The sequence below is a fragment of the Kogia breviceps genome, chromosome 12 (assembly GCF_026419965.1).
Source record: "Kogia breviceps isolate mKogBre1 chromosome 12, mKogBre1 haplotype 1, whole genome shotgun sequence".
Classification (NCBI taxonomy): domain Eukaryota; kingdom Metazoa; phylum Chordata; class Mammalia; order Artiodactyla; family Physeteridae; genus Kogia; species Kogia breviceps.
The window spans coordinates 981,300-998,440 of NC_081321.1; the positions used below are offsets into that span (position 1 = coordinate 981,300).

The 17,141-nt window shown below is 58.5% G+C and overlaps 1 protein-coding gene across 13 annotated transcripts in view; it reads right to left on the reverse strand.

The window, feature by feature from the left end:
- The window catches only part of CACNA1C (calcium voltage-gated channel subunit alpha1 C), a 521,192-nt gene that overhangs the window by 84,510 nt on the left and 419,541 nt on the right, over positions 1 to 17,141 (reverse strand). For all 13 annotated transcript variants that reach the window (XM_067008446.1, XM_067008440.1, XM_067008436.1 and 10 more), the window contains exons 12-15: positions 15,225 to 15,385; positions 14,191 to 14,416; positions 1,670 to 1,877; positions 677 to 797 (exon numbers count right to left, since the gene is read on the reverse strand). In XM_067008446.1, the coding sequence (XP_066864547.1) occupies positions 677 to 797; positions 1,670 to 1,877; positions 14,191 to 14,416; positions 15,225 to 15,385 (716 nt within the window). The remainder of the gene's footprint in view (positions 1 to 676; positions 798 to 1,669; positions 1,878 to 14,190; positions 14,417 to 15,224; positions 15,386 to 17,141) is intronic.

A 17,141-nucleotide genomic window follows, 5' to 3' on the forward strand; every position in this document is an offset into this window, starting at 1 on the left:
GGAGGCACTGCTATTTCCACCCCGTTCCCAGAACACTAGGTGGGCAGCCCTGGGTGTGCCCGAGGCCACCCGCTGGCCTCTGGGTCCAGATCTTCTGTGATTTACTTTCCGAGCCCCTCTGCACACAGCCCGCGGGGACAGGACGGGAAGAGGGGTGCCAGCAGCCCGGGCGCCGGGAACCTGCCTGTGGCCTGTCCACTCTGCCTGCGGCTAACATCGCACAGAGTGGCTTCAGAGGGAGGGACCCCGGCCCGAGAGCAGGGCGACAGGTGAACGTCACTTCCGGGGCGGAGGCTCTGTCCTCCCCGGGCGGGGGCTCTGGGCTGGGGCAGCCAGTGCGCACATCGGGGTCCGAGCGAGCGGCTGCAAGCACAACACCGGGCCGGGGGCTGCTCGCCTGCACCGCGGCGAGGACGCGCTCCTGGAATCGGAGGCTGGGGGACGACTCGCATCCCCCCCTGGGCGCAGGCTCCAGGCTCCCCCCGAGACACCTGCACCGCTGGGGTGGTCTGGGCTGGACATATTCTCCCAAGCCTGCCCTTCCCTGCTTCCCCTGGGGGGAGGGCCCTGGGTCCCCCCCAGGTCAGGACCTGCGGGGCACACGTATTGGCATCGAGCTGTAGGCTGAGAGCCGGGGCAGCGGGGGCGCGGGGGGGGAGGCAGGAGCAAAGGATACAATTTCCACAGATGAAGAGGATGATGAAGTAAATACAGACTAACATCCCTGGAAAAGAGGGGCCGCCATAAGCCATGATCCCATCATACATCACCGAATTCCAGTCCTCCCCGGTCAGGATCTGAATGACACAGTCCCACCAATAAGGGACACAGCGTTAGACCAGCAGCAAACCCGAAACTCCCCTGCCCAGCCCCCTGCGAGACAGAAACGGCTGACATCTCTCTCTTCCTCCCCCACGTCCTGCCCCCCGTTCTCCTCCCAGGGCTCTGAGCTGCGACCCCTGCAAGTCCAGCCCACTCCTTAGACAGGGTGCGTGGCCAGCGGCACAAATTATCTGATTGGCTGAAAGAGCTTCCGGGGCAAAATGCCTCCCAGCCCAGGTACAGTGCTCGGTGGCTGACCCGCGGGTTAAGTCGTCAAGGCGAGCGTGTTCCCTAAGGGGCCCAAGGTGCCCCGGTTTTCTCCAAACGTGAGGACTCTGGGTACCATCTCTAAGATTTTGGCAACATCCACATACCACCCAGTTTACTCTGTAAATCGATCTACTTTTAAACGTAAGTGCTACTTTCGCTTGGCCCTAAGCCAACATATCCGTGAAGTCACAAACTCGATGGTAGTCGTTTTTTCCTGGGGGCAAGCGTGAAGGGTAGGAAAGACACGCGTCCCCCTCCCTCCCCAGCAAGGGCCATCCACTGTCCTTGGTTGATATTTTGGGCTTCCACGTAGAATGTATTTGCATAAAGGTTTCCACGGCTAAGAAACAGTTTTTAAGCCGCTTAACTGGATCTTTTTTTTTTTCCCAGTGGTCCATCCAACAGTGGAATTTCCTGGGGGTCGGTGTAGGAGAGCTACAGACTGTCCTGGGCTCCTGTGGCCGACCTGTCTGGCTCTGGCTGCCCCGTGGGAGTGGGCAGGAAGCTCCTGCCTCCCCCGCCCCCCGGCTCCTGGCCCTCCCCCCAGAGCACAATCCCGGCAGAGAAGAGTCCATACCTGAAACACGGTGAGGAGGGACTGGGGGAAGTTATCGAACGTACTCCTCCGGGTCTGCATCTCATCAAAGTTGAACTTCCCCCCGAAGAGCTGCATGCCCAGGAGGGAGAAGATGATGATGAAGAGGAAGAGAAGCAGCAGCAAGGAGGCGATGGAGCGCACAGAGTTCAGCAGGGACGCCACCAGGTTGCTCAGGGAGTTCCAGTACCTGGGGACAGGGGGCGGGGTTAGCCGCCATCACCTCTTGCCCCACTGCCCCACCCCCAGGGGCTTTGGGGCCGGCTGCAACGCCCTCCTCTTGGCCCCGTCCTCGGGGCAGCGTGGTGGGGGGACTTGGCTGGCCAGCTCACAGTTAGAGCGTGAGTGAGTTAATTCAGGGGCCCCGGGTCGCGAGTCTGGTTCCGACCGAGCTCTGCACGTGTCTTTGGGCGAGTTGCTTAACCTCCCTTTTTTCTGTGCCCCACCGTCTGAAAAAATAGGGGCAGCGGTAGCACACGCTTCATTATGTTATTGGGAGGATTACATGCGATAACAGTTTTTAAAAAGCCACTCCCCCCAACGGCAACCAAATAAAAAATAAACAAGTGGGACTACATCAAACTAAAAAGCTTCTGCACAGCAAAGGAAACCATCAACAAAGTGAAAAGACGACCTACAAAATGGGAAGAAAACACCTGCAAACCATATATCTGATAAGAGATTAATATCCAAAATATATCAAGAATTCATGCAACTCAGTAGCGAAACAAACAAACAAACAAAGAACACCCCAAATAATCCTATTAAAAAAACAGACAGGGACTTCCCTGGTGGCGCAGTGGCTAAGACTCCGTGCTCCCCATGCAGGGGGCCTGGGTTCGAGCCCTGGTCGGGGAACTAGGTCCCACATGCATGCCGCAACTAAGAGTTCGCATGCCGTATCTAAGACCCAGCGCAACCAAATAAAAATAAATAAATATTTTTAAAAACCAGACCCGAATAGACGTTTCTCCAAAGAAGACATACAAACGGCCAACAGACACGTGAAAAGATGCTCAACATCGCTAACCATTCGGGAAATGCTAATCAAAACCAAGAGATGTGACCTCACACCTGTTAGAATGCCCATCGTCAGAAAGACAAGAGATAACAAGTGTTGGTGAGAATGTGGAGAAGAGGGAACCCTTGTGCGTTGTCGCTGGGAATGTAAGTCGGTGCAGCTGCTGTGGAAAACAGAATGAAGCTTCCTCGAGATACTTAAAAATAGAGCTACCATACGCTCCAGCAGTTCTACTTCTGGGAACATATCCAAAGGATACGTTCACTATAGCATTATTCATAATAACCAAGACACGGAAGCAACCTAAGCGTCCGTGAACGGAGAAATGGAGAAAGAAAAATGTGGTGTACGTTATCTACGATGGGATATTATTTAGCCATAAAGAAGAAGAAACTCTTGCCATTTGCAACAGCATGGATGGACTTGGAGGGCATTATGCTTAGTGAAATAAGTCAGACAGAGAAAGACACGTACCATATGACCTCCCTGATATGTGGAATCTAAAAAAATCCAAAAAACCAGACACAAACAAACAAACCCCCCCACCAAACTCACAGAAAAAGAGATCAGATTTGTGGTTACTAGAGGCGGGGGGTGGTGGTGGGGGAACAGGACGGAGGGCGTCAAAAGGTACAAACTTCCAGTTATAGGTAAATAAATACTAGGAATGTAGAGTACAGCGTGATGCTGTAGCCACCACTGCTGTGTGCTGTATGTGACGGCCGTTAGGACAGTAAAACCTAAGCGTTCTTATCACAGGGATAATTTCTTTCTTTTTTCACACTGTCTCTATGAGATGACACATGTTAACTAAATCTACTGTTGCCATCATTCCACGATGTACAGAAAACAAACCATCATGCTGTACACCTTAAATGTAGACACTGATGTATGTCAATTATTTCTCAGTAAAACTAGAAAAAAATATAATTCCAGCTCTTCATTTAAAAAAAAAGACCCCAGGGGCTTCCCTGGTGGCGCAGCGGTTGAGAGTCCGCCTGCCGATGCGGGGGACGCGGGTTTGTGCCCCGGTCCGGGAGGATCCCACGTGCCGCGGAGCGGCTGGGCCCGTGAGCCGTGGCCGCTGAGCCTGCGCGTCCGGAGCCTGTGCTCCGCGACGGGAGAGGCCGCAGCAGTGAGAGACCCGCGGACCGCAAAAATAAATAAATAAATAAACAAATAAAGACCCCAGTATAGTGCTGGCACACAGGTGATAAAGTTTAGTAATTATTGTTACCACTACTGATCTTTAGACAAAAAAACACATAAAAAATTTTTTTTTCCAGAATGCGGGCCTCAGCCCAGCCCAGTCATGAATCGGGTCAGCCACGGGTGAGGGTGGCCTGGGTCACCCGTGGGTAAGAGGGGGTGTGTGGTTTACTGAGGCTTCCCAAATTCACCCGGTTCTAAGAGTTGGTTTGTTTAAAAAGCCTCTCTTCTGGAGATTCTGATTCAACAGCTGTCGTTTGGGGCCCAGAAATCTGTTTTGAACAAGGGTCGCAGAGGATTCTGGTAAGCAGGCCAGCTCAGGAGATCCTGGATTGCAGCAAACGCACACCCAGTCCACGGGGACAGCGTTTGGCTGGCGGGGCCCTGCATCTCTCCGCTGTGAGCGCGGACGCCCTTCACTGTGGAGACGGGTGGGGAAAAGCCCTCTCTTGGGGAAGTGGGGGGACACGAATGGGCCTGGAAAGGGCTTGGGTACCCTGGACAGGCTCTGTTCAGGGTGAGGAACGCACTGCAGCAAAAGGGACACGCGCCCAGCTGGCCGAGTGCGTCTCACTTCCCGGCAGCGCTAGCCCGACCCAGCTGCCTTCCAGGTCACAACCTGGATCTCCTCCACTCAGATGTTGCCAGCTTTTCACCAAGGCAGACAGGGAATTGTTTCTGCTGCTCGAGCCAGTGCCTTGCAAACCACGCCCCGCTGCAGCCTGGCAGCTGCACCCCAACCCGGGCACCTCTCTCCGGAGAACGGCTCCGCACGTGACAGAAGCAGATGGGCCACCAGTTTGGGTGTAAACATGAGCGTCTCTTAGACTCTTTCTCCTTCAGACTCAGCCTTGCTCCGCCTCTACCCCGCCCGCACCACGCGCCCTCTGCTCGCGGAATGTTACTACACATTGCTGGGTCCGTGCTGTGGAAAGGCTCTCACCTGTCCCACATTTGTGGCAGCCTTGCCTCACCCAAATAGGCTTGAGTTCTTGAGGGCAGAGGCCAGAGGTTTTCCTTCCATCCCCTGCGTCTCTGGCCTCAAACAGATTCTGTGCAACCTGGCGTGTGTGACGGGCTGCCTGGCCCCGGTCGGCTAGTGTACTACCTGTTCTGTTTAAGCAAAGGAGTTAGAGAACCTCTGTGGGGCTCGGACGCCCTCCCCTCTTACACTGAAAGCTCCCAAACCTGTCTGGAGATGACTAGCCGGGGCTGGGGGGTGGGAAACCATTTCCCAAATGCCGATTCCCAGGCCTCGCTCGGAACCACGAATCCCTGCTGTGCGAGCGGCCGGCCCCGCCAGCAAGCCGGTATTTAGGAACTGAAACTCCGGAGCGTGTTTGTAATGAGAACGTCCCGCTGTGCTACGTGGGTGGACAGTGTCCGCCTGGGGGCTAAGGTCACACGGCCCCGAAACTGCACAGAATATTCTGGGGAAGTCTTCATGGCCACAAAAGTTGGTGCCTTCGTTTTCCCGAGGCCCGTGGACGTGAGGGAAAGAGACCGGCCCAGTGCTGAGGTTCAGGCTCTCTGCCCGCCACGGGGCCAGGGCCGCCGGCCAAGGAGGCCCCAGACCCGAGGGAGGAGGTCACCGCGCGGGAGGCGGTCTGCCCGGGGTGGGGTGTGGCCCAGGGCGACGGGAGGGGCCCGCGGGCCTGCACTGAGGGCGACAAGGCCGCGATGGAGCGCGGCCGCGTCGCCCGTCACGGGGGTGCTGGAGAGCTTCTGGGGACGCTGGGCGGGGGAGGCCTACCGAGCCGCCCTCCAGGCGGCCTCGCACCCACAGCCGCAGCCCCGTCCTCGGAGCCGGGCTACAGCCCCTCGGGCACCTGCCACCCAGGCCGGCGTCTCCCCTGTGCCGCCCCCGCCCCACCCCAGCGCCCAGGTGAGGAGCTGCGGACGCCCTGCCGCCGGCGCCCTCGGCGACAGGAACAGGTCACAGTACACTGAACAAAACCGAATCCACTGACGTTAAAGCAAGGAGGGAGGGGCTTGCTTTACACACGGGATCCCACGGAGAGCAGGAATGAACGAGTGCACGAGGGAACGAACGACAGAACGAGTCAGCGACTCGGTACGCAGACGGCCACGGGCGCAGGGTCTCCGGGGCCAGGGTGTCCACAGGCCCCCGTATCTCTCCACGGATCAGTCCGTGATCACAGGGGAAAGGGCACGTTAACAGCGAGAAACCCGGCGGGCGCCCACGGCCCCGCTCCTACTCTCAGAATCCCCGACCAGGGGGCAACTCCTGGCGCCCTGTGACCCCCGACCCCTCCCCGGCCGGGCAGCAGGACGCTCTCGAAGGCCCCGCCCGAGGCCCCGCGGACCCTGTGGACGGCGCCTCCCCTGCCACCCCCTGCGAAGCTGCGGCCCGGCCCCGCACCGTCCCGCCCGCACCCCGCCACCGGCCGGCCCGGCCCTGGGGTCCGCGGGGCTCACGCCTTCAGTCTCCCGGGTCTCGCTCAATGCCCGCCTGGCAGCCGCCCCGTCCCCAGCCTGCATCTCACAAGCCCATCCCCTCCGGGGGACGGTCCAGAGAGCAGGGCTCGTGCTGGGAGCACAGCCAAAGGAGGGGGCCTGGGAGTGTTTTGCTGGACGAAGGAACAAATCTTCAACGTGACACCTTTGTACTTAATGGAGGGAAGGCAAGGGGACGGGGCTGGGTGGGACACAGGCCCCGTGTGTGGGGGGAGCAGGGCTGGGGGGCGGGTCTCACCCTCACCCTCCGAGTCAAACCCACTTTGCTCAAAGGTGAGGAATGGCTCTTGCCCTCCCCTCAACATCACTTCTGATCCTGTGGCTTCCCTGGATCCGGGGGTTCCTGAGCTCCCACCACCAGACCACTTGTCACACTATTACGTGTCAGGAGGACAGACTGGTCCCCAGAGGCGTGGGGTTGGGGGGGAAGTGGGCGAACTGGGTGCGGGGGTCAAAAGCTACAAACCTCCAGTTATGAAACAAATAAGTCCTGGGGACGTGGCGTACGGCACGGTGACTGCAGTTATAGCAAGACCATATTTCACGCTGCAAAGTTGCCAAGAGAATAGATCTTAAAATGCTCTCGTCACGAGCAAAGAAAAATCGTGTGTGGCGGTGGGTGTTAGCTCGACTTGTCGTGGTGATCGTTCCCTAACGTACACAAACACGGAAACATTATGCTGTTCGCCTGAGACGAATATCAGGTTATATGTCAATTACAGCGGACCCCTGAACAGCACAGGGGTCAGGGCACCGACCGTCAGCGGTCGAAAATCCGAGAATACCCTGACAGCCGGTGTCCCCCCAGATCCAACCAACCTCGGACTGCACAGACCCGCAGCGCGAAAAAATCTGCACGGACGTGAACGCTCGCAGCTCAAACTCCTGTTCAAGGGTCAGCTGTGTGCCTTGGTTCAAAAAAAGGAGCAAAGAAAAAAGTCTATGATGCCTCAGTTTGCTACATAGAAAGTAGGGTCGCTGTGGCTTCTAGACGCTTGGGTAGGATTCCAGAGGGCCGTGTGAACACGAGTCTCTCCTGGGGACAGCGTCCCCCCCGGGGGGCTCAGAACAAGTGGCCGCAGGTCTGAGGGCGCCTGCCAGCCTTGGTTCACGAGACAGACTGCGCCCAAGTTCCTGATCCAGCCCACCTGCTCACGGACACCCCTGGGCTGAGGAGATGCTGCCCTTGGACCGGGTCGTGGTGGTGGGTGCTGCTTCCCGTCCGGCAGGACAGGGTGGAGGTCCCCGCGTGTGGCCTGCCACCCGTGCTCTGTGCCTCTGGGGCAGCAGCAACTGAGCGGGGCTGGTGCCGGTGGCCTGGCGTCACGAGGGACCCCCTCGCTGCTCGGAAGGCCGTCCATCGCCACGTGCACCCCCTGGAAGACCGACACGGGGGTCGCCGGGGGGACACTGCGGAGCTCCGAGGAGACGGCTGCACTGTGGGGCCCGGCTCGCCACGGCACGCGGCGGGGAGTAGGGTGGGCTCTCCTCAACCCTGATACCCAAGAGCATTGCAGGCGCCAGGTGGCAGCCTCCGGGCAGGGCGATGGGAAGGCCCTGCAGGTCCTGCACCCCTGTCCTCCTCGATGTCAGTCGGGTCCTGACGTCTGTGACCGCTGTGGCCCCGCGTCCCAGGAGCCCCCTCCCTCCTGGAAGGTTGGCGGGTGGTGAACTGGAGGGTTGACGGTATATTCGCCGTCGCAGGGGGCTTTCACCCGAATTGATTAAGACTGAAATACACACACTCGCGCCAAGAAAGAAAGCGCTTTGGAGAAAAGTGGGCACCTGCAGGACACAGGACTCAAGGTCTTGAGCCTTTGCAGAGAAACTGAGAAAAACCAAGCCCCGCCTCTCCGGAATGATCCCCACGCGCGGCCACGTGCACGGCACTGGGGGTCTCAGCCCCCGAGGCACAGGCCGCTCGAGAGACTCACCTCCCCTAGCGGGTCACCCCTGGGGTCATGGTCTCTCTGCATCTCTCCTGTGGCTCGGAATCTGCGCCCCCGCCCCAGCAGGCGCCAGTGAGGGCTTTTTCTCCCGTCACTTTCATCGCGACTCAAAGTCCCTCGCTTGGCTCACTTTTGTCCCCTGCCCTCTGCCTCCTGGTCTAAGTGCCACCTGCTCGGGGAACTTGACGTGCATCCCGCTCCCTGTCCCGTCGGCCTTGGGTTTGGTGCCCGTGGAACTCTCCCGCCTCCTGACGATGGAAAGAGCCCAAGCCTTGCGTGAACCGGAACTTTCATCTCAGGAACCTTTGCTTCAAAGAGCTCGGGGCCACCCTCTGCGCTCTGGGTACAGAGTGGAGCGCTGAGCCCGCCACAGAGAAAAGATGTTACTGATAACGGTACCCACAGCTCTGGAGCTCTGCAAATGCCCCTCTCCCACACGCCTCTCCGGTCATCACTAAATTCATACCCGTCCCGACTGTCCTTGTCCTGAGGAGCAAAAACCAAGCCTCTCGGCGCTGGCGGCGCTCATCTGTCGCGGCGGAGTGTTTCCAAGCAAATGCCCCGCGCTGAGTCTGTGGTAGGGGCTGCCGACCCCCGTCCCGAGGGCAGGAGTGGGCGGGGGACACGGTCTCGGGAGAGAACCTGGGGAAGCAGGAGGGGTCCATTCAGGGAGAAGCTCAGCCCTTCCCCGCGCAGCCGCGGGACACGGTGGTGCCCAAGGACCACCACGGGGCAGTTGGGCCCTGGTCCCACAAGACACACCGGAGCCTGGACGGACGCTAGAGGCTGAATGGGCATTTGCAGGGTGTCCTGGCCTTGACCGTGGGACTTAGGCGGGGCTCCTGTGAGCCTCTCAGAGTCCCCAGTCGGCCCTGTGGTTGTGTCGCGCTGAGACAGGGAGCCAGACGTCGTCCTCCCGTCTCCTTAACCCCCGAGAATAAGCACCTTCCTCGCTGACGGCCGGCCCGCGGGCTCTAGCGTCTGAGCTGCCTTCTCCACAGGCCCCCGCCCGGCAACTGGGCGGATGCCAAAGTTACCTTTATAATAGTGGCCCGTGAGGAGCTCAGAGCCTTCCTGGGCCCCTGAGGAGGGGGCCGGGAGGGTCTGATGCTCGTGGCCAGACTGGCAGTTCCATGGAGACACTCAGAGTCTGCAGGATTTGCAAAAGGCTCACACCTCGGGGCTGTGGGCCCCTGTGTGGTCACGATTCCCCAGTGAGTCTGTCCGTGCTGAGTCAGTCTGAGCTCACATCTCAGGGACGGGGCAGGGAGCTGCGGGGGAGGGGCAGCAAAAGAACGAGAAGCATTTAGGGCTCAGGAGGGAAAAGAGCAAAAGGGCTGCGGGGACCGTGGTGCACGCGAAGACCAACTGTATAAAAAGGAGACGGAATTAGTACATCGGAGCCGCGTCCAGATCTAACCAAACTGCAGCTCTCCTTCCTCCTCATAGAGTGAAGGTCAGGCTGGGCTGACAAACAGCAGACAAACTAGATGCTGAAAGCGGACGACATTTAGAGCCCGGAGAGCCCCCAAGCAGGAGAAAGAGCCCCAACCATCACGCGGCTGGGAGGCCCACGCTCACTTACCCAAAGCTGACAAAGATCTTGGCCGCGTGCGTGCCTCTCTGTTCTCCCAGAGGTCCCCAGGCTTTCTCACCCTGCAGCTCCCCACCCATGGCGCTGTGAATCCTCAGTGATCAACCGACAGCCTGGTGCAGGGCGCCCAGTCTTTTTATAAAAAAACGAGACCCACAGGAAGGACGATACGCCTGTACGCGCTGTATACGCGCTGTATACGCGCTGTATTCTTCCTAAGGCTCAGATTTTGACAAAGTGCCACAAAAATGTAAGCGGGCCAGCAACTCAATTGTCATCACAAACCAAAGGCTTCTCTTCCCGCAGGGGCCGCGGATCAGTTGTAAACCCAGCCGGTTCTGGCTCGTTCATTAAAGCCTTCGGGAACGCAAGTGACCAAGAGTGCGGGTGTTACGAGAGCAATACCGAATGTACTTGTACTTGGCAGGTAAAGAAAGAAACCATTCACAAATGTTGGTATTTTAGCTCTTAGTAACAGCAAACAACCTGCCACACGCTGTTGAGCTGCTCTGGACGTACTGAAGGGTCATGAGGTCACGGCTGAGAAGCGGGGTCTAGGTCGGTGTTCCCGGGCCTTAGACCACAGGCCCTGGGTGGGAGGAGGGCAGCCTGGAACTACAGGAGGGGATCCGTGGGTCCAAGGATCCTAGCGCTCCAAGTAAAGAGCCTCAAACGTGTTCAGGTGTGTAGAAATTCATAAAATTAAAATCAATTTTAAAACTTCGCTGGACTCCTATTAGGTCTTTGTCATTACGCGTTTTCTCAGTCGAGAGCCATCAGAAGCACCCCCTTAACGGGGTCGGGCTACTGTCTAGAGGAGAGAGCGGAGACGGAACAATCAAGTTTCCAATTATACACGAAGCTTCCTATTTTTAGACAAGAAAGAGGACAAAGGGCAGCCGCAGAAAATCAGGCCAGAGCTTCTCAAAGTGAGGTCATTGGGCCACCGGCTTGGAGCTCCCCAGGAGTTGCTGGCTGAAATCTCTAGAGTGATGGGTCCTTAATGAGCTCTCCTGAGGAGGTCATCTAGGTTTGAGAATCACCCTCACTGGTCCAGAAAACGATGTTAAAAATAGTAGTGGGGTGCCGCAAAGTTTCCTCCAGGAGGTTTTCAAAGAAGAGGGAGAAACAGACTTGTTTGACGGCAGGACCAGACTGACCTGTCTCAGGGGCCAGCACGCCCACCCCCAGCCCCTATTTTAGGCACTTTCTGGCCACTGGAGTGTATCGGAGACCAGGTTCAGAAGGGGGCATGGGACCCTCCCACACCTGGACTCTTTGTTGTCTTCCAAAAGCCCCCAGGACAATCTGGAGACTGGAAAACAGGAAGATGATGGCCTTTGCCAAAGTAACTTCCAATGAGACCATGAAATTATTCTGTTTATGGACTTTATGGAGATCCGAAAATACCACTAATCCTTCTTGTGGAGGGGCTTCAGGAAGCTCGCTGATAAAGACAGACTTAAAAATGGCTTCCTGGCCATAGTTTCAGATTAGAAACAGATAAACTGTTGATTAGAAACAGAATGAACGTTAAGTCTCTTCAAGATGCTATGACAGTATCTGGGAGCAAAATTCTTTTCTATAGGAATTTAAAAAACAAAGACAAAGCCCCAAGCATGTGGACTTTTGAGAATTGCTTAAGAGGCACCTGAAACTCCAAATGAAAAATAGCTTTTAGCAGACCCAGGAGGAGCAAGCAGAATCAGTCAAAATCCTTTACGTCTTGTCTCTGGAGACCGACAAGAGAGTTTAGCCATCAGCCCAGCCCTGCAGCCCACGGTCGTGGTCGGGGCACAGAGCCTCGTGATCCCAGCTTCACCCCTGAGCAGCTTGGCGACCCCGGGCAAGCGACTGAACTCCCTCAGTCTTCTCATCTGGAAAATGGGAATAGTGATAACGGCACCCTCCCTTGTAGGTGATGGTGAAGATTTACAGGTCAGACGCAGGCAAGCACTGGGGTCAGACTACCCGGCACAGAGCAAGAGCTGATGTACATGAGCCAGGATTGTCATGATGTTTCTACTACTTTCACTTTGAACCGAGGATTTTCTGCGGTGCCAAGATATTCAGACATTCAGGAAGAGCTCCTTCCGGGGCCGGGGCCGAGGCAGGTGTTGCCCAGGAGTATCCAGCGTGGGGATTTAACTCCTGCGTGTACTTTGGGTCTGTCTTCCGACCTTGAAGCTTCCCCAGGGATGCTCTCCTGTCCCCAGCTGCCCAAAGCAGATGTCGCCCCTGCCCGTTTTGCCAGCTCATTTCATTCTGTCTTAGATTTTCCTTTCATTGTCTCCCAGGGGCGGACTCCGTCTCCCCAGATGGACTGTCCGTTTCTCCCAGGTTCAGCCCATACCATGCAGCCCGCTTCCTGCCTCTCCGAGCTGGACAGCCAGTGTGTATGTGGTAGATGAACAAATACGGCCACAGTGTGTGTGTGTGTGTGTGTGTGTCACCATTAGCTCTTTCCTCCCTCTTCCTTCTCCTGATAATGACAACAGTTACAATCAGAGTCACAGCGAACGCTCAGCTGCCAAGAATCTTCTATGCCTGGCACTGAACTCAACTCTTTAAAGGCCTCTTCTCAGCCTACCCTCAACGAGCCCACGGGAGCAGGTGTGTTTGGGGCAGGGGGGCTGCTGAGGGTACTGGGAAGAGAACAGTCACCTCCAGGTGCCCTGCAGCCCCCCCTTCCCCACCCCCCCGCAAGTTCAGAGCGCTCTGAGAAGAGACGGTTAAGTCCAGGGCCTGGCACGGACGATACCAGCCCCACTTCCCAGCAGGATCTCACTGACTCCTGGTCTCCCCCCATCAGACTCTAGGATGGGAGGCTTGTCCTTTGGGGGGCACAGTTGGAACCCCTCCCCTTCAGGGGCTTCTGACGTGCCCCTCCAAGGAAGACCGCAACCCACGGTGAGACATACGCGTTACACTGCGACCCAGATACGGTCGCGGGGAATTTTAGGAAACGCGCTTACAATTCGTGTCAGGCGCCCCGACGTTTTCCACCCTATTTCATTCTTTCATTAAAAATGAGAACGAGGAGAAACTGGAACCCATATACATCACCGGTAGGAACGTAAAAGGGTCCAGTCTCTTTGGGAAACAGTTTGGCACTTCCTGAGAACCTTAACTACAGACTTACCACGTGACCTAGAAATTCTGCTCCTTGTATCCAAGAGACGTGAAAACGTACGTCCACACGAAAACCTGAACACGATGCTTCCTAGCGGATTATTCACAGGAACCAAAAGGCAGAAATCAACCAGACGTCCACCAGCAGATGAACAAATAAACAAAACGTGATGTATATCCGTATAACGGAATACAGCCCAGCCACGGAAAAGGAACGAAGTGCCGATATCTGGACAGCATGGGGGAGACCTGACACCATCAGGCCAGGTGGCAGAGGCTGGTCACAAAACAGCACAGACCGTATGGACATGAACCGTCCAGAGAAGGCAGGGCTGCAGAGACACAGGCAAGGTGGTGATGGGTGCTGGAGGGGAGGGTGGAGGAGGGAAGAGTGGGTGTGGGGTCTGCTCTTGGGGGATGGAAACGTGCTAAAACGGGGCTACGGTGTTGGCTGCGAAACTGCAAATACATCAAAAACCCCTGAACTGTACACTTCAAAGAGGGAATCACATAGTATGTGGATTATCTCTCAGTAAAAACGACGGTCGGGATCCAGTAAGCTGATCTCACCAGCCAGAATGGGTCACAACAGGCGGAAACTTGCCGTCCTGGAGTGGCTGCCCGTCCCGGGGGAGTTCGGGGGCCGCGGCCTTCGGGTGGGTGGCGGCCGGCGGGTGGAGGGGGCGTGTCAAGGCCCCGCGCCTGCCTTTCGGGCCGCACTCGCTCAGCACAGGCCCAGCTATGAGAGCAGGTTCCCTCTCTAGCTGCCGGGCGGCCCCCAGAACTGAGCTACAGGTGAGATTCCGGGGGAGCCCGGGAAGGAGCCGACAGCCCCTTCTCCCGCCTCGAGCCCACAGGTGAGGGCTCGGCCTCCGGGAGCCGCCTGCGACCTCGGTGGAGGGCAGGCCCGGGGCTGGTGAAGCAGGGACAGAGGAGCCTGGGTCCCCGATGGCCCTGGAGGCCCCGCGGCTGCCACCCCTGCACCGTCTGTACGGGCAGCCACAGGACCCTCTAAAGGATGCACGCGCCGCCCGGCGAATACGCGAGCCCAGGACACGGAGCCTCCGGGACACGGCGGCTCCCCTCCCCCGGGGCCCCGGGGGGACGACGGGCCACGCACCTCGTGATCTTAAATATCCTCAGGAGGCGCACGCATCTGAGCACGGAGATGCCCAGGGGCGACATGATCTTGGCCTCCACCAGGATGGTCTCCAGGATGCCGCCGCACACGATGAAGCAGTCGAAGCGGTTGAAGAGCGACACGAAGTAGGCCTGCAGCCCCAGGCTGTACATCTTGAGCAGCATCTCCGCCGTGAACAGGGCCAGCAGGGCCTTGTTGGCCGTGTCTGGAGGGACCCGCGGGGGGGCAGCGGGGGTGAGCGCGGCGGGTCACCGCGGGGGACCCCAAGCCTCGACCCCGCCACACACACCCCTCCCTGCGCGGGCTTGGCGGGAAGGGCTCTAGTTACGGCCACGGCGAGCCCCCGGCATGGCCCCTCCCCCCGCGTCCTCTGGCCCTCACGGCGACTCTGCCAGGCCGCGGGGCTGCGGCCACGGCCATTCTCCAGAGACGAGAAGTGAGGCTCCACGGGGAGCCACCTGCCCGCACTGACCGGCCAAGAGCGGGAGCCGGGGTCCTCGTCTGCCCTTGTCACCGGGAGACGGGCCCCGTCTAGGTTCCGGGAGGCTCCCCGGGTCCAGGCCGTGTCCGCCTGACGCCCGGCTCGGTTCCGGGGCTCTGGCCTGGGAGACCCTGCCGGGGCCCGGCGGGGTGGGGGTGGGGTGGGACCCACTGCCATCGAGGACGTCCCCCGTGCTCAGGCCACACTCGTCCTCTCCCTGGCTCTGTGCTCACCGCCCCTCACGGGATTTGGCCAGCACAGCCGGAGGCCATCCGGAGGCCCTAGGTACTGAAAACCCACTGGGGGCGGAGGGTCGGCCGCCAAAGTGGCCCAACAAGCCACAGCTCGTGACCGTGTCTCCTGGACCCCACGGTGACGGCCGGGGCAGGCGGGGGGCGTCGCCCGGCCAGGGGAGCCCCGTCGGCGTGGAGCGAGCTGCCAGGCCCTGGTGCGTCCGGCGTGGCCCGCCTCCCCGCCCCGGGACGGGGCCGAGTCGGCCCGGGGAGCGCAGGCCGGCCGGGCGGCCTCTCACCTTGAACTTCCGTGAGCCAGTGGGGCTGATTATAGTGCTCGGAGGCGATGGTGAGCGTGTTGAGGAAAACCAGGAAGATGACAAGCCAGTAGAAGATGCTCGACTTCACGGCCGCGCGGCACTTCCTCCTGCAGAAGCGATTCCACCGGCGCCAGTAGCGGCTGCAAAGGGGCGGAGAAGGGGCGCGGGGCGGGAGGCAGCTGTGAATTCAGGTCCCCGGCCGACATGGCCCAAGGTGGCCACCGCCCTCCCCCGAACTGGCCCGACCTCACCAGGGCCGAAGAGACGAATGTCCCACCAAGGTCACGGGCTCGTGGCCGGTGGTGTGGCCTTTTGGGGGGGGGGTCCCTCCTCCTCTGGGACCGTGGCCCCCTGGCCTGTGACCCCGAGCAAGGCCAGCCTTGTGAGAGGGTCTGGCCTAAAGCTGAAGGGAAGTTATTTAAGTTCATAGTAACGGCATCACTAGAAGTAGTATTGCAAGTCGTAAGACTAGTATTACTAGGACTAGCAGTGGTTACCATTAGCGAACCCCACGTCTGGCTGGTACCATATCGGCACTTCTCACGCCTTCTCCCAGATCCTTTAAACAAGTCTGCAAAGCAGGCGTTGTCCCGACTTTCAGGAGAAAACCAAGGACCCTGGAGTTGGGCGTCTGGACTGACACCGGGTGAGGGCAGAGCCAGCGGCGTCCCCCCCTGCCCGCCCGGCGCTCCCCTAGCCGCCTCGTCCGTGAAGAGTGGGAGGTGAATCTGGACCAGAGGTGCTCGCCTTGAAGGGGCGGCTGTGGCGTCCTTTGAGGTTACATCCTCTGTTCAGAACAACGGGCAGACTGCCCCCACCTCTACAGGCAAGTCCACGCCATACGTGGGCCCTGAGAGCTCATCCACGGGCCACAGCCACTCGCCCCCATGGCCTCTGGTTAGGGACCTTCATCAAACCTGGCTGTGCACAGAACCACCTGGGGAAAGTTTAAAAAAACCAGCAAAAACACACCAGGCCCCGGGCCCCAACCCAATAAAATCTGATTGTCTGGGGTTGAGTAATTTTTAAATAACCCCCAAATACCGTAGGTTCCCCAGATGGTTCTCATGTGTAACCATGGTTGACAACCGTGAAGCCGGACGATCCCAAGGAAACGCTCACATTTTAGAACTCAGGGGTGGGCGGGTTTATAGCTTGTCCCCAATTTCATTCTCCTGATACCGAGAGAATATGCAGATATAGTTGGTAATCCCGTGGACCAAACATCTACCGGTTTAACGCCATGTGAGGAGGGATGGACAGGGGCGCCAGAGAGACTGCGGGGGCCCTGCGTCGAGAGGGGGTCTGATTCCAGAAAACCAAACACGACGAGAGCAGCCACACGGCCAACGTCCAGCTGGGGGACGGTAAGAGGGGTGCCGCGGCCCACCGTCGGGCTGGAGGTGATGGAGGCAACAGCTTTACTCACGGAAGGAGGACAGTGAGGTGACATGGACTTTGGAGGCGGAGTCAGCAGGCCTTTGACCCTGACCGCGAGTGCAGGGGAGAAAGGGTGGAGGGGCGTGTGGAGGAGGCCCTGTCACCAGCATGGGCGCCCTGCGGAGAGGGGCTCGGCCGGGAAACGCCTTGCGGTACTTGCAGGTCGTGTCCATAGGGGCACCCAGCAGGCGGCTGAGGACAGAGCCCCCGCTTTGGGACAGAAGGTGGGGGGGGGGTGATGGCTGTCGTCCTGGATACCTGCACTCATATCTGCATGAAGTCACAGGTCCCCAGGTCCCCAGGCTCCAGGCTCTGTTGTTAGGACCCTCCACACGCTCCAGATGGCCTTCTGGAGAGCTTGACTTTATTTATATTTCTATTCTGTTATTTTTGTTACCTACGGTCCGTGGAAAACCCTGCTGCCACAGCGTTGTTGAAATCTGTTCTGAGATCAGA